Source organism: Myodes glareolus, chromosome 18 (assembly GCF_982192425.1).
Source record: "Myodes glareolus chromosome 18, mMyoGla1.1, whole genome shotgun sequence".
NCBI classification, from domain to species: Eukaryota; Metazoa; Chordata; class Mammalia; order Rodentia; family Cricetidae; genus Myodes; species Myodes glareolus.
The window spans coordinates 48,960,785-48,987,755 of record NC_142043.1 but is presented as its reverse complement, the minus strand read 5'-3'; the positions used below and the strand labels follow the sequence as shown (position 1 = coordinate 48,987,755).

The 26,971-nt window shown below is 45.3% G+C and overlaps 1 protein-coding gene and 1 long non-coding RNA gene across 3 annotated transcripts in view; one reads left to right on the top strand and one right to left on the bottom strand.

Annotated features, from left to right (window-relative positions):
* Positions 1-4,465: 4,465 nt before the first annotated feature.
* Positions 4,466-15,975, bottom strand: LOC146890829 (uncharacterized). Its single transcript, XR_015735475.1, has 4 exons — positions 15,631-15,975; positions 10,902-11,114; positions 5,329-5,480; positions 4,466-5,021 (listed from the first exon to the last, which is right to left on the bottom strand). It is a non-coding gene; the product is annotated as an uncharacterized LOC146890829 (long non-coding RNA).
* Tet1 (tet methylcytosine dioxygenase 1) overlaps positions 4,974-26,971 on the top strand; it is a 45,652-nt gene continuing 23,654 nt past the window's right edge. The window contains exons 1-2 of one of the 2 annotated variants that reach the window (XM_048451626.3): positions 4,974-7,541; positions 16,492-16,545. In XM_048451626.3, the coding sequence (XP_048307583.3) occupies positions 4,974-7,541; positions 16,492-16,545 (2,622 nt within the window). Of the gene's footprint in view, positions 7,542-15,913; positions 16,249-16,491; positions 16,546-26,971 lie in introns of those variants that run through there. The other variant, XM_048451624.3, reaches the window with a different exon arrangement.

Genomic DNA, 26,971 nt, shown 5'->3' with positions numbered 1-26,971 from the left:
TTTTTAACCTCTAGGTCATTTGAATCTCCTTGTCTCCTCCTACCCTACCTCCCATTCTCTTCTGCGAACTTCTCACGTTATTCCTGTGAATTCTTGGCATTTGGATTTCTTCGCTTTCTTTGGTAATTCGAGACAGGGTTTCTCTGTGTAGCCCTGACTGTCCTGGAACTCACTCTGCAGATGAGGCTGGCCTCTAACTCACAGAGATTCTCCTGCTTCTGCCGCCCGAGTGCTGGGACTAAAGGCCTGTGCAGTGACCATTTGGATACTTTTTTAGTTTTCTGTCCCTTCATCCTTTATCATAAAATACTGATCCTTGGTTTTTACTCACCATCTTTCTTACTTTTGGATGGGTCTTTCTACCTCCATTTTCCCCCTTCCCTTTTGGCTCTGTTTGCCTCTGTGGGGTGTCAGGGTGTTTTACATATGGAAAGAGGCTGCATCTGCTGGCTTTCTGCTGCGTCCCCCTGAGCAGCGTGTCCGAGTGTGCCATGCTTTCACATTTCCTGTGGTAGTGCACTGCCTGGGAACAGTCAGCAACTACTGGCCCCTCCTTCGATTCTGTGTAGAACTTAGTTGTGGGGAAAACCGAACCCAGTGACAACTTTTTTTCAAAAAAATGTTTTAAGTCTATTCTATTTTGGTTAAGCGAAGATGCCTTTAAGTTCTGGGACAGAAATCAGCTTGCAAGTAGCCCTAGGCATGCAAATGATGCTTTGGACCACTGCTGGTAGCAGGAAGGACTGCAGTGTAATTAATTTCAAATTGACATCTGGGCTCAGTGGTTACATCCGTGCTGCAGCCACTGCCTGCCCAGGGGACTTCCAGAGAATCTGAAGGAGGAGGGATGGACAGCGAGAGGAGCTTTTTTTTTTTTTTTTTTTTTTTTTTTTTGATTCAGAAGGGGTTTCTCTGTGTAACAGTCCTGACAGTCCTGGAACTAGCTCTGTAGACCAGGCTGGTCATAGAGAACTACCAGTGTCTGCCTCCCAAGTGCTGGGATTAAAGGTGTACAACACCACTGACCCTCAAATACTTTTATTAAAAAAAAAAAAAAACCCAAAACAACTGTTAAGGCATGCAGTGCCACCCCTGGCAAATACTTTAATTTTTTAAAAAAGTATTATATTGTGTGTGTGCGTGCACATGCGCATGTGCACACTGAGTGTACTGTGTTTGGACTGTGTGCACAGGTGCTTGTGGAGGACAGGGCAGCCTTTTCTAGAGACTTTACCCTGCTGAACCCTCCTTGCTGCCTGCCCTGATTATTTTAATAATTGCGAAACAAAATTATAAGAGTTCTTAGGGAAAAATTTGGAAAATCCACATCATATTGAGGCAATTTTTTTGTTTTGTTTGTTGAGACGGTGTTTCTCTAACAGCCGTGGCTGTCCTGGAACTAGCTCTTGTAGACCCGGCTGGCCTCAAACTCATATCTTCCTGTTGAGGCAATGTTTTAATCTGTTAAGCTATTGACTAATTAGGCTAGATAAATTTATTATGGTGGCATATACCCATAATCCCAGGACTTGAGTGAGGTTTTGAGAGAACGATTTTAAGTTCTTGACCGAGTTTGCCACTTAGTGAGCCCTGTGTTGGGTGGGGAGACTTGGTGGGCATGATTTGCCTAGCGTGTTCCAGATCTTGGATTCTACCCCAGACTCCATGTTTCATGTCTCAGATCTGTTGGTTGGTGACTCCTGGAACTCCCTCTGTAGACCAGGTTAGTCATCAAACTCAGAGATCCACTTGCCTCTGAGTACTGAGATTAAAAGTGAGTGCCACCACCCCCCAGCAGGCTTTTTTTTTTTTAATATGCATTGGTATTTGCCATGGGTGTCAGGTCCCCTGAAACTAGAGTTATAGTTGTGAGCTGCCATGTAGTTGCTGGGAATTGAACCCAGGTCCTGGAAGAACAGCCAGTCAGGGCCATTTCTCCAGCCCAAGGCTGATGGTTTCCTCCCAGGACAATTGGAACTTTTGTCCCATATTAATTGTATTAATGACACATGGCTCTCCCTGGGTCTGCTCTGTATTTTTATTAAAGGTATTACCAGGTGTATTTTCTTAGACATTACTATATTGCATTGATATACTTGGATAAATCTGGAGGTTAGGATAAAACATTCAGAAATACCGAAACTTCTTTTAAGGATTAAACCTAGGACTTTGGACATGATAGGTAAAGCGCTCACCACTGAGCTGTATTCCTAGCTCCTTTTCCTTTCATTGTGAGAGGGTCTTAGTTGGACAGGCCGGTGGAGCTCACTCTGGGTCATGAATTTTCTAACCTGGTTACCCACTCAAGTAGCTGGGATCACAGGCCTATATTACCCAACCTGAATGATACTCAGTATCCTTTATTTTATGTCTGAGGACCCTGCACGTTGTCTGCATCCCAGAGAGGGCATCAGATGTTAGTCATCAAACATGTGGTTGCTAGGAATTGAACTCGGGACCTTTGATCTTAACCACTGAGCCCCTGAAAAAAAAAAAAAACTCACGCCAAGTATCTGAAGACATCCTTGAATTTGAATCTCCATGAGTACTGAGATTGGTGACATACCACCCAACGTGGCATGTTTTTGGTTTTGTACTCTCCTAAAAGTGACTGAACAATTCCACTACTCCCCAGTGTTTGCAGACAGGCTTTCAATGCTCATGAGTCTGGTCTTCTACATCTAGTGTAATATAGGTTGACTTTGTTGATCCTCCTGTCTCTGATTGGCAGAGGGATTATAGACATCCACTTTTGGCTTTTTGTTGTATTTTGTTTGGAGATAGATAGTCCTGCCTGGCCTGGAACTTGCCTTGTAGCCCAAGTTTCTATGGAACTCAACAATCTGTTGGTTTGTACATTTTTTTTTTTCTGAGACAGGGTTTCTCTATGTTGTTTTGGAGTCAGTCCTGGAACTAGCCCTGGTAGACCAGGCTGGCCTTAACCGCACAGAGAGCTCCTGCCTCTGCCTCCCCAGTGCTGGGATTAAAGGCCTGTGCTACCCTCTCCCAGATGAGTTTTTAATGTCCTTGTTAAAAAGGTAATGGTTTGTTGGTGTTACCTTGACTGTCACTTGATTGACTTCACTTTCTCTGTAGACCAGGCTGGCATAGGAGCCTTACTCTGCCTACAAGCACTGGGGTTAATAAAGACCATATGCCACAATACCTGGCATATTTATAAAATTAAAAGTTAAATTTTAGGGCATATCTTGTAATATTATAGTCTTATGGCTTCATTACTTCTTTTTTTTTTTTTCCTCCCTCAGATTTTGCAAAGAATCCTCCCCTAGTTTATCACAAGGTTACATTGCATGAGTGGCTTCATGGTGATCAGGTTCCAGGGGCTCTTGTTGTCTCCTGGTTGTCTCTGAAGCTTTCCTGCCTGGCACTGCTTTCTTCCTCTCTGCTTGGAACTTTAGGGGTCATTGACCTCATCTTTGAATCCTTCGCACCTCGTTTCTTTGGCGTTTCTGTTTTCTTTTTTCTGGATTATTTATTTATTTATTTATTTTTTTAAATATTTAACTTTATTTTATGTGTATTTGGTATGAAGGTGCCAGATCCCCTGGAACTGGAGTTACAGACAGTTGTGAACTGCCTTGTGGGTGCTGGGGGTTGAACCCAGGTCATGTGGGAGAGCAGCCAGTGCTCTTAACTGCTGCTCTCTCCAGCCCCGGATTTTTTTTTTTTTTTGATAAAACTTGAATAGTAATTTAACTACGCTCTGAGTTTCTTAAGTACTTCAATTAAAAATAGAATTGATCAATTTGTAAACGGCTTCCAAAAGCAGATCAGGGACACCCTCTGGAGTATCCAGACTGCTGGCCCACATAAGATAAATTTGAATTTTCTTTTCAGTACCTAGATTATATGCTTCTCTGTTTTTTAGTCCTGCCGTCTTGGTGGGAGATTAAAAACCATACCTTGACCCTGCTAAATTTGAGACTGGAATGGATGTTATTTCATAATGGAAACAGTTCTTAGGATAATTCTTGGCTCACATTGTGTCTGAGGATGTGTGCACATGTGAGTACGGGTGGCCTCGGATCATGGAGGTGTTGTAACTCTGGAGCTATAGCGCCCCCTATGTGTGTAGGTGCACAGGTTACCTGCAGGATAAGCACACTGGAAAGATCGCTTGGCTCCCTATGTTAGCATGCACAGGCAAACACTCATGCACATAAAAATTCAGTAAATTATTTTTTTAAAGAACAAATGATAGAGCTGGGCGATGGTGCAAACCTTTAATTCCTAGCACTAGGGAGGCAGATGCAGGCAGATCTGAGTTAGAGGCCAGCCTGGTATAAAGGACAGATGAGATTATGCGGAGAAACTTTGTCTCGAAAAATAAACAAAATATGAGTGTCCTCTTTATGTACATCAAAGTGACTGCACCTAGGTGCATGCCTAGTACCCAGATGCCAGAAGATGGCATGAGATGCCCTGGGACTGAAGTCACAGACAGTTGTGAGCTTAATGTGGGCCCTGAAAATTGAACCCAGGTCCCGAGCAAGCCATCCTTTTTTTATTTTATTTTTTTTTTCTTGACAAGATCTTGTCATCCAGACTGAACTCAAATTCACTGTAGCTGTGAACGGTCTTAAACTCCTGATCTTCCAGCTGTGCCTCAACTTCTAGTATTGCTGGCGGGAGCCACTGAAACAGGTTTTTGACTCTACCCAGGATATCCCACAATTCAGTCTCCCAAATGCTGGGAATAGAAATTTGAGCCCTTCTGCCCAGTTAAATCTACTATCTGTATATTCTTTGACAGTACACATTCTATTGCTTAATTTTAGCAAATACCTTTCTAGTTGAGTACAAAGGACTAACAACAATGTTTTTGTTTTTAGACCAAAAACCTCACGTGACTGGACGTGGCAACAGCCCAGTTTCTCCCCAGAAGGAAGGCTTCTGTAAAGGACCAATGATTCTGGGCCCTGCATCCTTGTATCTCTTCCCGCTGTGCAGCCATGTCTCGGTCCCGCCATGCGAAGCCTTCCAAAGCAGTCAGGACAGGTCTACAGAAGAAGAAAACGACATCAAAACAGGCTGCCAAACATGGGGAATCAGGGAAGCTGAACCCTGGAAAGCTGAACCAACTAACTCAAAGAGATGGTAAGAAAGAAGCAGAAGACAAACCCCCCACACCACCCAGAAGCCTTCTGACCAGAGCTGGGGCAGCCAGAATGAATCAGGATAGGATTCAAGTTGAGAGTCCAGAGTCCTTAGCTTCCAGTGGGTTTACAATGGCTCTACGAAGAAGCTCTCTGAGCAGGAGACTCTCCCAGAGCCCGGTAGTTACACCCAGACCTAAGAAAGTGTCACCTGCTAAGAGTGCTTCAAAGCAGCAGTGTCATGGTACTCAGGATGGCGATACCCAGGATGGCGACGATACCCAGGATGATGTGGTGACGCAGCACTCAGAAAATGATTGCATCCCCAGCCAAGATCCCACCGTGTCCCCGGATCCAGAGAACCTAATTGGTGAAGAGAGCTTGTGTTTAGTTGAAGGTGAGATCCAAGAGATAACCCAGTCTTGGCCTCAAACAATAGAAGGTTCCCAAAGCTGCCCTGCAACAGATACTCCTTCTGGGCCACTGGAAGGGACACACTGTGAAGGACCACTCGCTCTTCAGACATCAGATGATGTCAGCACATCCCCTCAGGAGTGTGCGCCTTTGTCCCAAAGATCAACTCCCGAAGTCACCTCTCAGAAAGACATTAGCAATCAGTTTGAAGCCTTGGGGTCACAAGTAAACTCTCTTAAGCGATCAGATCCTCCCCTGAATCCTATGGGAAGTGAATCTAATTGCTTTCCCACCTCCAGTTTTAAGATTCTACCTGAATTGGACCTTAAAAACTGCTTGTCTCTTGATGGGTCCATGTATCCCACGGCTCTGATAAGATTCCTCTTGGCAGGCTCACAGCCAGACACACTTGGTGCTAAACTCCAAGAAGAAACTCTCAAAACTAACCCAGACCAAGGTGGATGCTATCCAGGTCAATATATATTTGGTGCTAAACCCCAAGAGGGAATCCTTAAAACTAACCCTAATCAAGGTGGATGCTACCGAAATCAAGATACACTTGGTGCTAAACCCCAAGAAGAAACCCTCAAAACTAACCCAGACCAAGGTGGATGCTATCCAGATCAATATGTATTTGGTGCTAAACCTCAAGAAGGAATCCTCAAAACTAACCCAGACCAAGGTGGATGCTATCCAGGTCAATATATATTTGGTGCTAAACCCCAAGAGGGAATCCTTAAAACTAACCCTAATCAAGGTGGATGCTACCCAAATCAAGATACACTTGGTGCTAAACCCCAAGAAGAAGCCCTCAAAACTAACCCAGACCAAGGTGGATGCTATCCAGATCAATATGTATTTGGTGCTAAACCCCAACAGGGAATCCTCAAAACTAACCCAGATCAAGATACGCTTGGTGCTAAACCCCAAGAAGGAATCCTCAAAGCTAACCCAGATCAAGGTGGTTGCTACACAGATCAAGATACACTTGGTGCTAAACCCCAAGAAGGAATCCTCAAAACTAACCCAGATCAAGGTGGATGCTACACAGATCAAGATACACTTGGTGCTAAACCCCAAGAAGGAATCCTCAAAACTAACCCAGATCAAGGTGGATGTTACCCAGATCAAGATACGCTTGGTGCTAAACCCCAAGAAGGAACCCTCAAAACTGACCCAGATCAAGGAGGTTGCTACCCATATCAGCTTCTGGATGCCATTTCTGTCCTTGGACAGGCTTTCAGTGCGCTCCCACCTCAGTGGGTATTTCCTGGTGCTAACTTAGTTCCTGGGGAGGCCCTGGGCAAGGTTTCAGGCCCACCAGAGGATCTTGGTGCTATAACTATGCTAACCCCACAAGGAACGATGAACATGAATATGGCTGCTTCCCCAGGTCTGCCTGTCTTCCTTCCAAACCCTTCACTCCCATTTGTTACCTACAGCATTCCTCCCGGGCCCGAGCCCCACAGCTATGCCTCCTGTGGGCTTGAGGTCCAAGGTGCTATCCCTTTAACTTTGGACTCAGGACATGCTCCCCAACCTCCAGCAAGCTCTGAGATAAGTTCAATACCTCCAGCAGTAGCTGCAACCAGTGTCCAAGATGAGAAGCAGTTTTGTGCCAACCCTTCTCCAGCGAACACGCAAGGGTTTACCATTGACCCTGAGAGTGGACTCCAGCATGCTCCCCTGGATCTTACCCAGGGCTCTCAGGCTACCTCCAGCAAATTGGAAGGGGGGATTTCTCAGGTCAATACGGCCAGCTCAGCTGATGTCAAAACCACTGGGATGTCGACGCCAGTGTCACAGGCCAGTACCTCTTCTTCACAAAAATCTACCCCGTCAACTGTGGAGAGGAAGAAACGGAAGCCGTGCGGGGTCTGTGAGCCCTGCCGACAGAAGACCAACTGCGGTGAATGTACCTACTGCATGAACAGAAAGAACAGCCACCAGATCTGCAAGAAGAGGAAATGTGAGGTGCTCAAAAAGAAGCCGGATGCCACTTTGGTACAGGTGAGGGAGCAGCCATGTGGGTGGGTGTATCTTCAGGGTTTGGAGACCCTGCCCCCTCATACATAAAATGTTCATCTCCATGAACATCTCCAAGAACTTGTGAGTGATGTCTTATGGAGGAGCCATGCTGGGAATTGAACTGAGGGCTTCCAGCAAGCTCAGCCTTTTCATCTTGATTGGTATAGCCAAGGTTATATGGAGCTAGGCTAGGATTGCCATAGTCTCCAGCCTTGCATCAGGTGGCTCAGGACTGCCTGACACCCGTGCTTCAGGTCCTGAGCATACCTGCATGAATGGCTCAGTAGGGCAATGTACATGCCATGCCCCTCTCCCCTCGGCCCCCAGTCTGGTTACCCGAGTTTGCAACCTGGGACCTGCTTCGTGGAAGGAAAGAACCAACTGCCAACTCCATCATGTGTGTGGCAGCCATGGGGCCACATGCAATGAAGGGTACTGTAAATTTAAGGCCAACCTGGGCTATACTGTGACCCCCACCTTCCAAAAAGAGGTATTGTGTAAATTTTTAATTGCTTTAGTATTTTAACGTAGTTGTTGAGACAGGGTATCTCTGTATAACAGCCCTGACTTGTCTTGGAACTCCATTTATAGACTAGGCTGGCCTTGAACTGAGATCTACCTGAACTCGGTTGCACTGCTGCGCCCAGCTGAGAATTTTTATTTATTTTGAGACAGAATTGTACTGGCTGAACTCCTGGACTTTTATTGTATCAGATGGGCCAGTCGCTTGTTAGTATTATTGAAAACATATCATGGCTGTTAGCATATTAAATGTGGATTCTTCCAATGATTGATGTACCCAGGTACCCTCTATTTGATTTCCAGATTATCTCGAAATTAACTAGTACCTACAACCAGTGTATTTCTGGCACTGTCTGCACTCTGCGGCTCCAGATCCCTGGGGAGTTGCTTTTAGTAGAGAACTGAAGCTGGGCATCACTACCTTGATGATAGAATATTGCAACATTAGAAAGTCCTGGGGACCAAAGAGGGACAGATCAGTGGTTAATGTGCTTGCCTTCAGGTCTGACAACTTAGTAGAGGTAGAGAACAGAGGTCCTGCTCTCGGCGTTGCACCGGGATTTTTTTTTTTTCCCTTTCTCACCAAGATTTTTTCTTTTTGCAACAGTGTTGCCATGTGTTGCCATTGGCAGTCCTGGAACTAACTCTAGACCAGGCAGCCCTATAACTCAGCCCCACCCGCCTCTGCCTTTTCAAGTGCTGGAATGAAAAGCGTGGGCCACAGCACCTCTGGGCTCTAGTAAATGTAAATTTAAAGAAGTTATTTTGAGACAAGAGCTGGCCTCGAAGTTACTATGTAGCTAAAGCTGGCCTTTCTTTAATTGCTGATCTTCCTACATCAGATTTCCAAGTGCTGGGATAGGTCATACCCTCTTGGCTTGGTTTTAGGAGACAATGTACCACGAGGCTGCACAGGTTGGCTTGCAACTGATAGCATTCCCCTTGCCTCAAGGTGTCCTGATGTGGTGGGCACACCTTTTAATCCCAACACTCCCGAGGCAGAGGCAATTCTAGAACAGCCAGGGCTACGCAGAAACACCCTGTCTTGGAAAACCAAGAAAAAGACAACTAGGCCAGTAAGCCGTGTTCCTCCTCCAGGACCTCTGTTTTAGTTCTTGCCTGATGCTCCGACTTTAAGGATGGGTGGTGATTGGAGCATTGCAAACCCAAACCCTTTCCTCCCCTGGTCGGTTTGGTCAGCATGTGGCCAGGCTAGCCAAATGTGTGAACTCCTAGTTCACTGAGACCCTGTTTCAAAAAACAAGGTTGATGGCTCCTGAGGAGCAGGTTAGGTTGACATGACCTCTGGCCTCCATGCATGCTCACATTCACACACAGTAACTGGTCCTCAGGGGCAGCCAGAGCTCACCAGTTCTTCCTGTCTGTGCAGAAGAATTTTTTTTTCCGTGTCAGGGTGTTGTAAATAAGCTGGTTTGTACCCTTGTGAAACAATTCTCTTGGTTTCCGTTGAGATAGCCATGACGCAGCCATTTTCTTGTCCCCCTGTATTAAGAGGCTTTTGCTCTCTGCATTTATCTATTTACACTCTGCAGCTTGTTTTTATATCATTTCCTATGTGAACCTATTTCATGATCAACTTTTCTGTTAAAGAGCAATGGTGGGGTCAAGACAGGAGGAAATGGGAGGGTGGGACAGGGCAAGGCTACAGCTGAGCCAAGCCATGGGATGTTGCCTAGCCTGCATATAGGAGAAATACAGCAAAAAATTGTCTGCCTTTGTATGTGAATCTCTTAGGTAATTTGCAAGCTTTTTTTTTTAACGAAGTGCCAGAAATTAAGACCATTTACAAAACACTTATTTTTTGCATACGAGTGTGGGTGCCCATAATGGAAGCCAGGTCCTCTCTGCAAGTGGAGCAGGTGCTCCGAAATGTCGAGCCATCTCCAGCTCCTTAAATTCAATTTAAAAGAAAAAATAGTTTATTTTTACTTTATGTGCATTGATGTTTTCTGCATATGTCTGAAGGTGTCAGGTCCCCCAGAACTGAACTGCCATGTGGATGTTAGGAATCGAACCTGGGTTCCCTGGAAGAATAGCCAGTATTAGCCACTGAAACATCTCTGTAGCCCCTTTTTAAAATTTTATTTTTGACAGTTTCTCTGTGAAACCCTGGCCTGGAACTCAATTGGTTATATGTCCTTTTGTCAAAACATCAATATTCCATATTGAATCAAGTTGACTTCTCAGGCATAGGCTTTTGTCTCCTTTTATATAATACCAGGCTGGCCTCCATCTAGTTCCGACTGCCTCTGCTTCCCAAGAGCCACACCACCAACGTGTAGGAAGCGGAGGCAGGAGTTCCCTGGCTACAGAAAGCTAGTCTGGGTTATAGGAGTCCCTGCCAAGTCAAGGAAGAACAAAAATGAACCCATACCTGGACTATGTCTTCATTACTAGCTACCCGTACAACTTTTAATTAGATTTTGGCTTGCAGCACTCTAACCTGGAAAAGGGATGAGAGGGGAACAAACTACATGATGAGGTAGGTCACTTTGGGTCAGATACAGGTTCAAGACAGGGTTTCAAAGAGCCCAGGCTGGCCTCAAACTTGCCGTGTAGCTGAGGGCCACGAACTTCACATCCTCCTGTCTCTTCCCCCTCTGTATTATTGGGATTACAGGTGTGTACCAACATGTGTTGCTGCAGCTGGAACCTAAGGATGTGGCAGAGTTAAACGAGCGCCCTGTCGTCTGCTACACCTGCAGCTCACTTCTTGGTAGTGGGGAAAGAAAGTGTCTGGCATTTTTCTAGGGCGAAAGAACTGAAACCAACAAATACTAAATACAGCAAAATACTTACAGAGAGATTTATGAAGAGTTCACAGGATAGACAAGGACGGTTTTAATTTTTTAGTCTTGTTAACGAATGATAATGTTTTTCAAGACAGGGTTTCTATGTGTAACCACTTTGGCTATTCTGGAATCCACTTTGTAGACCAGGCTGGCCTCGAACTCAGTGCTTCCCAAGTGCTGGGATTAAGCCATCACTGGCCTTCAAAAGAAAAAAGTATGCCTGGGGGGAAGGAAGAGACAGATAGACATGAGACAGAGAGACAGACACTGAACATGAACCCGGCAGAGGTTCCATATAGATATTGGGTACTATTACAGATATTGGTTGAATTCTGTGATCACAGTATGGAACTGTACATATATAGTAACATTGGTATCTTCGCTTGATCTTTTTGTATTCATTGTTTTGTTCATCTTAAAAAGGGTCTCACTGTATCCTTGACTGACAGGCAACTTGCTTTCATCTTCTGGGATGATGGGTATGTCCTGTCCAGCAAGGCAACATCGGTATCTTGAAACGGGTTAATTTGTGTATTGAGTGTTGGGTCTTTCCAATGTTGCATTAACTCTTGACACACAAGCTGTCCTGCAAAGACGTTCTGCCTCCAGCTATTGGAAGTAATCGTGGGGGCTCCAAGAGGCCAGATGACTTGCCTGAGGCTGTAATTGGTGTGGAATCAGGATGTGGTGTGGGAGGTCTGTTCATCTCCTTGAGCCTGGAGATAAGTAGAATATGAGGGCTGGAGGGGCAGAGCCCAGCCACAGCCTGGTTGGGAAGAAAATGTGTTGGAATCCTAAATTCCTTTTCAGATATGTCTTCCTCGCTATTCCTTAGAATGGCTGTCAGGCAAGTCTAAGGGATCCTCTTAATGTCTGCCACCCCAGTGCCAAGATTACAGCCACTTGCTTTCTTTAAGAATCCTATATGGGGTGGGGTGATGCTCAGGGTTCACTCTGGAGCCTTGAGCAGACTAAATGGACATTCCATCACCAGACCTCAGCAGTTTGTCTCCACCCCCCCTTTTTTATTGACAAGGTTTCTCAGTGTTGTAGCCTTGACTTTCATGGAACTTGCTCTGTAGACCAGGCTAGCCTCTAACTTGCAGAAATCCACCTGCCTCTGTCTCCCGAGTGCTGGAGTTAAAAAGCGTGTGCCACCACACCCAGCACCTCAACAGGTTTTTTTTTTTATTATTTGTATTTTATGTACAATGGTGTTTAGCCCACATGCATGTCTAGGTGAGGGTGTGAGATCTAGAACAGGAGTTACAGACAGTTGTGAGTTACCATGTGCCTGGGAATTGAACTAGGGTCCTGGAAGAGGAGCCAGCGTTCTTAACCACTGAGCCATCTCTCCAGTCCCGCCTTTTAATTTTTTATTATATTGTTCACTTGTACTTGGTTTTATAAATTTTGGACAGTCATAATTCTCCAATGACATAATTACACTGGCTGCAAGTCGGGAGCACTCAATTTAATCATGGCACCAGTGGGGTGTATATGACTGTATTATACATGAGGAGATCAGGGTGGGGATCAGCAGTGCTGGGAGTTCTCCTTGACCCCTGATGCCAGACCCCAATGCTCTACCAATTATCTTTCAAGGTGACCTGTGGCAAAATAGCCCTGGTTTTCTAGCTGGGGCTAACCCTTTAGCTCCTGACACCTGCAAGCTATCCCTAAAGGGATAATGCAAAATGCTAAACATCACCCTTCCGGGTCCAGAAATGGAGCAAGGAGTAAGAATGTCAAAGGCCTTTTTTCAAAACTGTGTTCAAGCTGTGTAGCCCTGACTGACAACTAGCCTCGGGTTCATGAGTGCTTTTATTTTATTTCAATATATATTACTCGTGTGTGTGTGTGTGTGTGTGTGTGTGTGTGTGTGTGTGTGTGTGTGTAGACCACATGTGTTTGGGTGCCTGGAGGCCAGAAAAGGAGGGAGAGGCCAGATCCCCTGGAGCCGAGTAACAGGCCAGTGATTGAGAGCAGTCTGGAGTAGATACAGGGAACCAAACTCAGGTCCAAGAGCAGCAAGCCTTCTCTCCAGTTGCTATTTGTTTGAGGACTTGGACCATATAGCATTTCTAGACCTGGGGTAAGAGTTGGTGGGGAGGTTCCAATATAAATAGGCTCAACATTCTTAAAGGCATGGGCCACCACTGCCTGCTAAATCTGCAATTCTTTACCTGGATCACACATTATCAAAAAATTCACCAACAGAGATCGGCCAGGTAGCAAGCTAGTTTCAGTGTCCTGCAATTGCGTCTGGGGCAGGCGGGGGCTGTGTGAAGCTCACAAAAGGAGGCTTGGGCAGTGGCTAGACTGTAGAGAGGACTACCAAGGTTTTCCTAGAACCACTGTCAGTGGACAAAATCAATCCCATCTATTGATAAAGATTCTGGGTTTTTCTCTTTCTTCCGGAGACCAGCCTTGCACTCCCGATGTGCTGAACTCACACCAGCACCACCGCACCTGGCTTCTACAGCAAGTGTCGGACCCATTTACCTTTCTGCAGGATGCACTTGATATGGGGGTGGTTCTCCGAAATCTTTGTGTATGTGACTGTGCCGTGGAACTCATACGTGCCATCAGGCTTGGCAGCAAGATGGTCATGGAGCCTTTTCCCCACCCTGGAACGGCTCTCAGGGTTAAACAATTTTTAACTGTGCATGTGTGCTTGCCTGCCTCTGTGTGTGTGTGTGTACAGGTGAGCGCAGAGTTGGAGTTAGATTGTAAGCCCCCTGGCATGGGTACTGGGAACTGAACCCATAGCCTGTAAAGAACATGCACTCCCTAAACACGGAGCCGCGTCTCTTCCCCCTGAACCTTTACTGAACCTTTGAATACCTCCATTGATTGCTGATTTAACCTATTAAACTCCCAGCTCTGAACTGAGCCCCAGATCTTCACGGGGCTGGCAACGGAACAGACTGCTTTGGGGATAGACACACCTGCACCCTCAACTACCCCAGTAGCTGGGAGTGGACTTCGTGTAGCCCTGGGCACTTGTATGAACTACTTATTTGGCTCAGATGAACTTTGCCTTCATTAACTAATTTTTCAGAACAGGTACTGGGATAGCTTTCTTTGAGGTTTTGGTTTTTTGACACAGGGTTTCTCTGTAGCTTTGGAGTCTGTCCTGGAACCAGCTCTGTAGACCAGACTGACCTCAAACTCAAAGAAGAGATCTGTCTGCCTCTCTGGGATTAAAGGCGTGCACCATTACCACCCAGCCCTTTTGGTTTTTTTGTTTGTTTGTTTGTTTTGTTTTTGTTTGGGCGACAATCCTGTTTTATAAAGCTACCACTGGTTTTATAAAAAACCACTGGTGTTTGCTACATTCCAAGCTGACCTTGAATTCAAGGTAGTGCTCCTACCTCAGTTTCCCCAGGGTGCTTCAATTGCAAGTATGATTATTTATTTGAGGGTATGAAAGCTCCCGCCTCAGCCTCCAGAGGGGTAGAGTCAGTCTAAAGTGCTGTCACCTTGTCTAGCTTCTTTTTCTCCCCATTTGAGAATTAGAAACTTTTTGGGTGGCTGGGCATTTTTGGGAATGGTGTAGAGTGGGAAATCTGGGAACAGGGGAGTATCTAGCTCATTAGAACATTTCCTTAGCACGCATGAGTCCCTGGGTTCAAGCCACCGTGCTAATAAATAACTAAATAAATGGGAAATCAATGCACGCTGTACGAGGAAAGTGTGCTTTCGTGGCAGCCTCCGAGCCTCGGAAGGGAGGGTGACGGAACGCAGGCCTTCCGGCCCGCACTCAATTCCGAGTTTCTGGTTGTGGGAATCTGTTCTGAATCCAACTGCAAGTGGAAAACCCATTTTTGGCCTCGCAGGCAGGAAAACCATCCTGCCAATCCTGCAAATGTACTGCAGAAACTTTGGCCCCAGGAGGCAGGAGTGGGCTTGCTTCCCAAGATCTGTGCAGCTGTCAAGGTGGCTGGGATGGGACTGGGATCTGTCACTGTGCAGCTTTTTGGCAATGACCTTGGGACCAGCCCAACTTGACACAGCCACTCTGGTCCTCTGCCACTAGAGTCTTTGCGGCTGTTTGCAGAAGTGCAAGCGAGCTAGCTGAAGAGAGACTGCTCTTCTTGGTCCTGCCTTTTCTGGTGTCTGGCAGGTGTCATGTGGTGCCAGCTCCCAATGGCTACCACCCACTGAGCATGGGTGAAGTCCAGGTGTGTGTGTGTGTCTGTCAGTCGGTTGGTTGCAGAGGGCTGAGGTGGCATGCTTACCCCTGGGTGGTTTGGACTATTAAAAGGTGGTGTGCAGGCAGGCTTGGTTGCATGCATGGGTGGAGAGGAGCCAGAAACACCCCTTTCTCCCAAAGGTTCGGGTTGGAGTCTGCCGCGAATTTCTTGGCACTGAAGGTCACCAGTTTACACACAGCCTCCCATCTCTAGTTACCGAGAGTGGCAAGTGTATTTTGAAAAACCGCCACCCTCCTCTCCTATCCATCCCGTCCTGTTTCTCTTCGGAGTGCCTGATTGCTTTTTATTTATTTATTTTTTTAGTCTGACTTTATCGTTGGACATTTATTGACAGAAATCAAATCGTTGTTATCTGGGCCAAGCGCCGGCTACTCCGCCGGCTGCACCGAGGTGTGGTTCCCAGGAATGAGACAGGCAGCCCCACTACAGCTGAGCCTGTGCTGTCCTCACGTAACCTCCCTTCCTTCAATATCGCCAATATTTAGTCTTGCCTTATAAAGTCAAAATGCACAATACCTTCCCGGATTGCTGTGAGCTCCGATGCCCCCTTAGGCTCAGGGCTATCTGCTGCCGGGTGGTACAGAGCAGCGCGCCCCTCCCTGCGCCAACCTGCCCTGGTGCCACCCAGAGGTTCCTGCTCAGGGAGACTCCGCCATCGATCCGATGGTGACGACCTGGGGGATTTGCGAACATTGTCTCTTGCTGAAGCCTCCTGTGATTTCGGTGGCGGCGACCAGATCCTCTGTAGAGAACTCCATGTCGCAGCTTGTGGCTGCCTGTGTCCTGTGGTGAGAGCCCAGCCTCACAGAGATCCTTTGTCTGGGATAGTGCTAGGCTGCGAAGATCACTTTGGAGTCTCTAAGCTCTGCCTTGCCATTGGCTGCACTCTTTGTGGGGCTGTTTTTGCAAAAGGCATGCCCAGCACGTCTACAGTGCTGGCAGGCCAGGGCTGCCTTTAAACACCATGATAATGATACCAAAAGCAGTTTGCAGAACTGCTCTCTGTGGAGGCTTCCTCTGCAGAAGCAGGCAAGATGGCTACCTCGTGGGCTTCGCCGTGAAGAATGCAGAGTCTAATTAAGAAAGACTTTTAGGGGGAAAGGGGGCATTTCCCTCCATCTTTATTTATGCAAGGTTGTTGATTGTTTTTCTTTCCATTGACTTTTAAAGTACATTTTTACATGAGCTCTTCAGGAACTGACTGACAAATATGTTGGTGGTATTAAAAATTGAGATATAAGTAGTTTTTACAGAGAAGCAGCAAAAAAAATTTGGGGGGGAAGGGTGGGAACTGATATTTATATATATATTATATATATATATATATATCATTTTAATGGAGGCTCATAATTCAATTTTAATTTTTTTAAATTTTAGGTTACAAAAGAGAACAAGAGGCCCCAGAGGGAAAAGAAGCCCAAAGTTTTAAAGGTAATCAGCTGTTGGTTAAATGATATTATCTTTTTCCATTTCATTAGTATTTTTCTGTCACCCGAGGGTGAATTTGCAGTACAGTGGATGCATGGGTTTTCACTCAAGTCTCTCCTCCCTTCCCCCTTATGTCCACATTAGCATCCTTTATTTTCAGCTTTCTAACACATCTTACACGACGGGAAGTTTATATGCAAAGTGTTGAGTAATCTCTTCTCGAGCTCCCTGGGTGCCACCTGCATCTGTCATTGCATCCAGTGGGCTTCAGCTCCATGGCAGAGAAGTTCACAGCTATGATTTATTGTGACATTTTTAAAAAAAAAAAAAAAAAAGCACCCAGAAAATACTATGGTAAAATCTGATCATTTTTTTTCCTCAGAGTGGGGGAAGGGAAATGTTCTTAGGTTGTAGCTGAACTTCAGCTAAACTCTCAAGGCTCAATATGAAGTGTTCAATGTGTCAACCTTAGTTCCAGCTGTCACAGCTTGGAAGGAATCAGTTGCTGTATAGATTGCATGCCGGTGCAGATTGCATGCTGAGAGTTCAGCTGTAACCTGATTTGGACGTTAGCTCAGAATCTGCCGCTTGGTTATTATGGTATTCGCAAGAGTTAATTTAAAAGCCTATGGGCTCACTAAAAGTTCAAAGCTAGGGTAAGCCTAAGCCTAGCAAATTGCTTGCAGGTTTAAGCTTTCAGTACAACACAGCAATGCCATTAATGCTAGCAAGCCTTTTAAATGTGGAGGAAATATTAAGCAGTAAGACCATTGATCTTTAGAATTGTATGTTTAATGTAAAGGGACTTAAGTAATCATAGCTTTGCGTCTGCAAAGTTTTAGGGCTCCAGCATGCTGAACTGAGGCGGATTCTGATCTCACTTGCTGCCCTGTTGTGTCAATTAGAAATGCTGGCACCGAGAGCCAGACATTGCCTTGCTTGCTGGTTTCTTTGACCACCTTGTTGAGGTTTCTGTTTCCTGTGTGCACACAGAAAAGGCATGAACATCAGTCGTCAAGACCTGCTTACTAGAAATTGACCACAGTCAGCAAACTAACCGGTAGGATCTGAGAAAAGAGTGTAACTCATGGCATGCGGCCTGGACATAGCAAGTAGGGAATGTTTGTAGGTACATTAAACCATCTTCTTATGATCTGTCCACCCGCAACCTATTAGACCTACCTCCCAGCTATAGACCAGACTATCACTGATGTTAAATCCCTCTGTTGAATGATATTGGGTTGTGGTGGTGCACCTGTATTCCTAGCCCTTGGAGAAAACAGAAGGGCCAGCCTCACCTGGCTAGTGAGTTTGAGGCTAGCCTGGATTTCTTGATTGTTTTGTTTTTGTTTTCAATACAGAAGGTTTCCTTACCTTTCCTGGAACTTTAGCCAGGCTGACCTCGATCTCAGATCTGCCTGCCTCTGTCTCCTGACAGACCTTTTTCTAAAAACCACAAAGAAGCAAGTTTCGTGTACATAAATGACTCATAAATGATGTGTGTGTGTGTGTGTGTGTGTGTGTGTGTGTGTGTGTGTGTGTGCGTGCACAAGGAGCACACCACGTGCAGCTCATTCTGGCCCCTGAGTTCCATGCTTGGGGTGTGTGTCATTTAATTCTATGTTTTGTTCTTCCGTGCATGTCTGTCACCTGTTACCTGTCAGACGTACATGAAGCCTGTCTGTGAATGTCCCAATTCCTTCTGGCTCAGGGAGGACGGAATTCTTGCTTACTAGCCATCCACAGTTGGTGTCTGAATAGTAGAGGATTGCCATAAATACCGCTTAATTTTTTTTAAAGTCTCGCATGAAAATCTTTGGGGTTGTGGGGACTTATCTCAGACCAGGTTGGCTTCAGATCTGCCTGCCCCTGCCTCCCAAGTGCTGGGACTAAAGGTGTGCACTGTTACCACCTGGCTAAAAATGTTACTTTGAATTTTTTGTATTTCTGTTTTTGTTCTGTGCAAATGAGTGAAGGTAACCATGGAATCCAGAAGAGGGCATCAGATCTCCAAGCACGGAGTGACAGGTGGTTCTGAGTCACTTGGCATGGGTGTAACTAAGTGCCCTGAATTGCTGAACTTCAGTACTTCTACTATTTTTACTGTTGGTTTGTATTTTTCCCTTTATTTTTATTTTATTATTATTATTATTGCTTTAAGCTAGAATCTCACATAGCACAGGAGGCATGGAAGTTGCTATGTTGCCCACCTCAAAACCCAAACCCCTCAAATCACCTCAAACCCCAGATCTTGTCTCAGACTTCTGAATTTCCAACATGAACCAATATTTCTGGCTAACCTGAATGTGCTTAATGTTGGGGTTTAAAAAGTTTTTTTCCTTTGGATTTTCTGTTCTTTCTGGAGAACTTTCTCAGCCCTAGTGGCCCTGTAACCAGTGGCATGTATAGACCAGGATCTTCCTGCCTCTGCTTCCTGAGTGTTGGGACTTTTTTTATATTTTATTTTAAAAATGTCTTATACAGTGAATTTTGATCTTACTCACTTTAGTGTCCTGTCACGTATGCACAAAGATGGAAATAAAATCCTCAACTCACGTGTTCAACTCACATGTTCTTTGCATGAGATGCAGGATTTAGGGGTGGTGTATCTATTCAGGGGCTCAGTGATGGGGCTCTGCAGATGGGATTGGTTGCCCCTCAAAGACCTGTTTCCCTGGGGTTCACTCTGAGCCCTTAGTCCTTCATATGGCCAGGTCACCCACCATAATGGATGGGGCTAATGACTGATTTTCTGATTTTTTTTCCCCACATATGTTTTTTCTATTTCTTTTTTTCTTTTGAGACAAGGCCTCACTATGTAGATTGGATTTCCTGACTCTGTCTCCCCAGTGCTGGGATTAAAGGTGTGCACCACCAATGCCTGGCTATAACTTTTTTTTCCTTTTGGACCAAAACCAGGATTATGGAAGTAGTAACATTGGTGAGTTTGGCTGAAGTCAAGCCTATGCAAGGGTACTCATCTGTAAGTCTAAAGCCATCTCAAACCTTCATTACCAAGGGACATTTTCCTAGTATCTGGTTATAAAATATTATTGAAGTACTCCCATTATTTGAAATGTCAGTGGATATTAAAACCAGAAAATTGTCTGTAGAAGCAGCTTCTAAAGTGATCTTGTACCAACCCTCCTTAGTGTTTCCTTCCTTGATGCTGATAAAGGAGACATGACTGGGGTCTGGGATGGAGGGAACACTGGGCCCGTGTCACACTAGAGTGTATCATGTATCTGTGCATGCATGAAAGCATGGTTTCATGGCCCAATTTTCAGAATATTGCCTCATTTGGATGTTCCATAAAAGTTTCTTTCTGAATAATGAGTATATAGAAGACTGGGGCTATAGTGGTATGTTTGTAGTGTATACACACACACACACACACACACACACACACACACAGTCCAATGTGTTTCCTGCCACATCTTGGAGATGAAAGGCTAACAAGGAATGGCAAGTCAAAAGCTTAAGCAAGTGAGTTATAAGTTGTGCTCACTATTTGGAAGGAAAGGAAAGTGAGGCTTGGTGCTTTTAGGTTTTTGTTACCAGAACATTTAGTTGTAACTGTGAGATACTATTTCCTCCACTTGTCCACTGTCACCATGTATTCTAGGGATATTACATAGATTTGGTACATTTTCATTTTGAAACGGTCTATATATTAATTTTGATACCTTTTAATCTACTATAAATTAGAATAGCAAAGGATTTCCCAAAACTCTTTTTTGCATTTTTTTTTTTTTTTGCATTTTTCCAGACAGGGATTCTTTTGTGTAGCCTTGGCTGTCCTGGAACTAACTCTGTAGACCAGAAAGGCCTTGAGCTTCACAGAGATCTGCCTGCCTCTGCCACCTAAGTACTGGGATTAAAGGTGTGTGCCACCATCGTGAGGTTCTTTTTTTTTTTTTAATTTTAATTTTCTGTTTGTTTTGCCTGCATGTATGTCTGTGGATCCTCTGTTACTGGAGTTACAGTCAGTTGCGAATTCCAATAGGTGCTGGAAATTGAACCTAGTGCTCATAAGCATTGAGCCATCTCTGCAGCCCATTGTTGTTAAACGAGACAGGGTCTCTGAAACAGTTCTAGCTGTCTTGGAATTAGCTCTTGTAGACCAGGCTGACTTCGAACTCACAGAGATCCATCTGCTTCTGGAGTTCTGGGATTAAAAGTGTGTGCCACCACTGCCTGGCTCATTATTTACATTTTCAAAAGAAATAAGGATGGCAGAGTAAAGGGGGTATTGGGAAATGGGGATTTGGAGGTACGGGATGAGGGGTGATGGTTGTTGACACTGTCCTTCAGTCCTAGCACTCAGTGGGTAGAAGCAGGCAGATCACTGTGTGAGGCCAACCTGCTCTATCCAGTTAGTGATAGGACAGCCAGGGCTGCTAAATAGAAATCCTGCCTTAAAAACAAACAAACAAACAAAAACAAAAAACAAAAACCAGTAACAATTAGCCAGCCTGCTCTACATAGTTGAGACCTTAGTGACCTTAGAGTTGCCTAGGGATGTAATTCAGTTTCAAGAATGCTTATTACATTCCCAGTACCTCACAACCTGCAATACTAGCACTTACATCCACCACGCAGAAGGTGGAGGCAGAAGGCAGAAACAGCAGGTTCCAGGTCTAGGCTGGTCTGGATTATAAGAGACTCCTGTGACACACACACACACACACACACACACACACACACACACACACGGTACAAGGCAAGGAGAGAATACTTTCAACACAGAAAGGGCGTGTGTGTGTGTGTGTGTGTGAGAGAGAGAGAGAGAGAGAGAGAGAGAGAGAGAGAGAGAGAGAGATTTCAGTGTGGTCAGCCTGGCGCAGACAAAGCCTTTGCTATGCAGGAAGATTTATTCACAGGTACACACGGGGCTTCTGGTTTGCGTACCTAGAACTGCAGCAAACCATTTTGCCTAGAAATGATCAGACCAGTTTTAGGACTAAATTCTCACTAAGCCTGCCCATGTGTAACCATTTGTTCATTGCTGTGATGTGAGCGTTTCTGACACCTGTAACCCAGCATTGGAGAGGCTAGGAACATGTGGTCGCCCTAAGGTGCAGACCAGCCTGGCAAGCTGAGACTATGGCTAGGCAGGCTCTGAACCACTCTTGTGTCCATCCTGTGATTTCTAGGAATCTTGGCAGATTTGGAGTAGATACAAAGCAAGTGGGGTAAATGAGCTGCGGGAAATCTTCATTCAGACTCTTCCAAAACAACAAAAGAGCTGTCATTTCTTTCTGGTTCACAAAAGTGTGTGTGTGTGTGTGTGTGTGTGTGTGTGTGTGCAAGCAAGCAAGTGTGGTGTGAGTGTGTGCCAGCAAGTGTGGTGTGTGTGTGTGTGCGCGCGCAAGCAAGTGTGGTGTGTGTGTGTGTGTGTGTGTGTGTGTGTGTGTGTAGCCCAGAAGTCAGTTCAGTGCCTTATCCCTCCCCAATCCCCCCCTCCACTTTTTGTGGCATTGAACCTGGAGCTCCCAGATTGGCTAGGCTGGCCAGCCAGTGAGCTCGAAGAGTCAGGCTGTCTCCAAGCCACATGTCTCCTGGAGCTATTGTTTCAGACATGCTTGCACAACAAGCACCTTAGGATCCCAGCCGTCTCCCAGCCGCTGTATGGTTCGGATAATTCATGATACCTGAGGTCACCTTCCTTAGCATACCCCACATATTTATCATAATAATTCAACTGTGAGACATAATTTCATTAAATATTTGCTAAGCACTTACTCTATTGGCTTTAATTCATTTTCAAATGGTAATATCTATAGTATTTAAACTTTTTAAAATTGCATTTATTTGTGGGGATTGGCTGTGTGCCACCTTGTAGGTATCGGTTTCTGAAGCATCCGTGTTGTCTCTTAGGACAGACAGTTTTCTTTATAGTCCAGCCAGGCCTAGTAGCTGAGGCTCCTTTTGCACCCACAATCCTTCTGCCTTGGCCACTCCATTGCTAAGATTAGAAGTATGCACCAACACACACACACATACACACACACACACACACACACACACACACACAGAGCTTGGAATGCTCTTCAGTGATGGAATTATTATTGTCTTTTGGTTTCTCTGTAATAATCCTGGCTGTCCTGGAACTCACTCTGTTGTCCAGGCTGCCTCTGCCTCCCGAGGGTTGGGATTAAAGGTGTGTGCCACCACTGCCTAGCTCAGTGAAATTATTTTCATTGCTGCCACCAGGTGATAAAGGACCAAGGCTACTGTCTTGTCATCCTTGCTAACTGGGACATTCCAGTATTTCTCTCCTCAATCCCAGTAACTCTTGTGCCTGCCCTCTCCGAGACTGAACTTGTGTTCACATGGACACAAGAGGGTTACTTGAGTCCTCTATTATGTAGGGCCCAGGGACTAAACTTTAGCTGACTGTAGCATCAGGAACCCTGATTCACTAAACCATCACACTAGATTTATTTTAATCTTTAATGTCATGTTATTTCTGATTGAAAGTATGCTTGTGGGTAAGGTCTTTCTGAGCTGTAAGGCAATTCCAACAGCCATACCAGGGGGCAGGAGGCAAGATACAAGTCATAAAAATGGCAAAAACCTTCAGTTTTTAAGAGTAGCTCCTGGTATGGTTTTAGCTCAGTGATAGAATGACAGCTAGAAAACTCAAGGCCCTAGGTTTGCACCTTCGCATTATCTGTTTGGGACAAGAACTCAGAACCAGAACCAGAGATCTGCCTGGATTTGGAGGGATGTGCCACCATACCTGGCAACATTTATTTTTGAGACGGGGTCAGAGGCCATGCTGGCCTCCATCTGCTCACACTTCTCCTGCTACATCCTCTAAACCTGGAATTAGCAGGCATGAGTCACCCACTCAGCTTGCGGCTCTAGTTAATTTCCAGATGACTGTAAGGCAAACAGTGAAGCTTCAGTTGGGTCAGCACAGTGACAACCTAGACATTCTTCCTTTATCTGCCTCTGGTAACTGCTCCTTACTCTCACCTTCCTTATCTTACTGGCAATCCCATCTTGGAAAATGGAACTTCAAACCCTCCAGGCTGACCAGCCACTTCTCCAGACCTTCCTGGTGGCAGCTCTGAGTGAGAAAGATTTGCCTCTGGTCAAGATAACAAAGTGTGTCAAGCCTTCCTCAGGCAGACAAAGGAAACAAACACCATGAAATACCTTAGGACCCCTCTGAGAACTGTGTTGGTTTGCTAAGGGGTTGGCTGGCTAATTAGCTTAGTGGTAGCACTGGCAAGGCCTTGGGTTCTACCGAAAAAGGAAAGTTTCCTCAGATAATGGCACTCAGTGTAGTCAACTATATCCAGGGTCTCACTACATAGCTCTGGCTCTTCTGGAACTCACGATGTGCCCAACCGCTGGGAGGGATTAAAGGTGTGCACAAACACACAATTAAATATCTAAATATCTCAGGCCCACACCCCCACATCTGGGCATTGTGTTTTCTTCTTTGGTAAGAATTTGTGCCTTTGGTCTTGGATCTAGAGGAAAAGGTCCTTTTTTCTTTGGTTCCTTTGTGTGTCTTCATGAAATCCACACTGGTCCTGGGGCCTGGAATTTCTGATTCTCCTGTCTCAGCCTCTGAGTCTTGAATTTATGACCATCCTGCTTCCCCTCATTCAGGGATGACATGCCAGGCTAAAGGAACACCTGGCATGGTGTGGTTGCATGTTCTTGTAATTCTAGATTTTTTTCTTCTTTTTTGAGCCTGCCCTGGAGCTCTGTAGAACAGGTTGGCCTTGAACTCAACAGAGTATGGCAATTTTCAAAAAGATGTATCTGTTTTATACATCTGTATGTATGCATTCATTTTAATGCCATTCCTATTTGAATTTTAATTGTCAAAAATTACAGCTGGATATATTCTTTTTTCTTGACCATTATTACATGTAGTCAACACCAGGTTGTAAATAATGTGCAATCAGTTTTAACACCAGGCATCTTCGTCATCCCAACGTGATTTTGTACGCCAAAGCACTGGACCAGTAAATTGACAGAAATAATTTTAGAGGTGTTTTTGATGTTCCAACATGTTCTTTCTAGCCCACACAGCCTAGGCTGTCCCTCAAACTTGGCAATCATCGTGGCCGTCGACTCCCAGGTAGTGAGATTATAGGTCTTAGCCAGGATACCCGAAGTACCAGTGTTCTTGGTTTTGAGGTAGGGTCTCAGGTAACCTAGGTGGACCCCTTTTCCTCGCCTCCTGGTGGCTGACATTACAGGCACGCACAGGCTTTCTTTTTCTTAAGCTCCTCCCACCAGTTGGAAGGATGGGACAGAAGGAAAAATCGACCAGCTTGAGGTATATGGCAAGACTCAAAAAGAAACCACACAGGGGACTAGAAAGATGTGGTTACGAGCACTTCCTGCTGCATTCTCGGTACCTGTAATGTCAGCCGGCTCACAGCCACCTTTAATTCCAGTTCCTGGGGATCCAGTGCCTTCCGAATTCTGAGGGGAATACAGGTGTTCACCCCCACCCCTTACATCTAAATCAGGTTTTTAAATTGCATTTTATGCCATTTACTTTCGGTGTGTGTTTGTGGGGGCGGGGGCAGGACGTTGTTAGACCTGGCTGGTCTCAAACTCAGAGCTGCCTGCCTCTGCCTTCAGTGGGCTGAGACTGAAAACATGTGCCGACATGCCTGGCTGTTGCCTTCAGTCTGTGTGTGCCACATGTGTGTTTGGTGCCTTTAGGGGTCTAAAGGTGATGTCTCTTGGACTGCAGTTACAGATGGCTGTCAGCCATCTCTCCAGCCCTGGGTGTCATATTTTTTTAAAAATTTATTTATTAATTATTCAGTGTTCAGTCTGCATGCCAGAAGAGAGAACCAGATCAAATTACAGATGGTTGTGAGCCACCATATGGTTGCTGGGAATTGAACTCAGGACCTCTGGAAGAGTAGCCAGTGCTCTTAACCTCTGAGCCATCTCTCCAGCCCCCTGGGTGTCATATTTTAAAAAATACTTCTTCTTGACGTCTTTTTCTCATTGAAGTGGGGCCCTTACAGTTTCTGCAATTCACTATGTTACTTTGTTCCTGAGCAGTGTTGCATTGTTCTGTATACTATGTTGTGTTTGTCCATTATGTTCTTTCTGATTGGCATTTGAATTGTCTCTTTCCCTACTATGAAGAAACCCATTGTGAAGATTTTTATTCAAGGTTTTATGTGCAGAGGGATGGAGCAAGTGCTCTCATTTTCCTGGGTAAATGGCAGTAGAGGTGCTGAGTCATGGCACTATTACGACTTTCCCCCAGCTTCAGTTGCTGGGCAGCCTAAGTGGGACCTGGCAGATTTTGCCTTTGGTCATTCTAAGCACAGCTACATCATTTTAATTCTTAACCCAATGTGTGCTTGGATTTCTTGAGGCAGGGTTTTCTGTAACACTCCTGGCCAGATCACAGGCAGACCACAACATCCTGAGTCTTCTAGCTCTTAGCTGTTTTTGAGATGAATTCTTGATGTTTGGTTGGCCTGGGAATAATCTCCATAGACCTGGTGGTCTCTTACTGGAGGCTGCCTTTATCTCTGTCTCCAAACTGTTCTGGCTACAGGTGCAGGCCACCACGCTGGGATTAGGCTACAGAAAGGATTTCAAGTCTGGCACCACCTTTATCCTGGGAAGGGGAGAGATGGTGGGTCTCTGAGTTGAAGGTCAACCCGATGCCAGTTCCAGGACAGCCAGAGGGAGGGGATTTTACCCACAACCTTGATTGCACCAGCCTCCTGCTTCACCTTCCAGAAAGCCAGTATTGGAGGTGAGAGCTGTCACCTCTGCCTCACGGTGTAGTTATAGACTACCACCTTAAGACTTTATGTTCTTGAATCTACTTAGCTATTTTAAAATTCTGAGGTCTGTTTGTAGCTTATAAATGAGGGATAGGATTTTGCATGTTTCTCCCTTGGAATCCCTTCCAATAAAGGGAGTTTTTTTCTCACATTTTTCCACCCTCAGCTTAAATTTTTCTTTTCTTTTCTTTTTTTTTTGTATTATTGTTTGTCTTTTTTAAAATTTTTCTTTATTTTACATTCCAACCATTGTTCTCCCTCCCATCCTTCTCCTTGCCCCCCTCCTCCCCTCCAACCCACCCCATCCTTAAATTTTTCTTAAAGTAAACTGTCACTACGTACCCTAGGTTGGCCTTGAGTTGCCTTCCTCCTGGTACAGACTCCTGGGCTTGCTGATAGAGCCATGCTTTGCTAAGAAAGACAGCTGCATTTGTTTGAATAGAGGTGGAGCCTATATGTGGTTTCAGGTTGGCCTGAAATTCACTAAGTGTGTAGCAGAGCGGTCCCCACCCTCCCCAATGCGTTTATAGGCGGGAACCGCTGCACTAGACCTTAGGAAAGAAACCAGAGAAGGCAGATAATATATCTTCTCTGAAATTAGTTACTCTGCCTGTGGTCTGCACGGAAAGTTC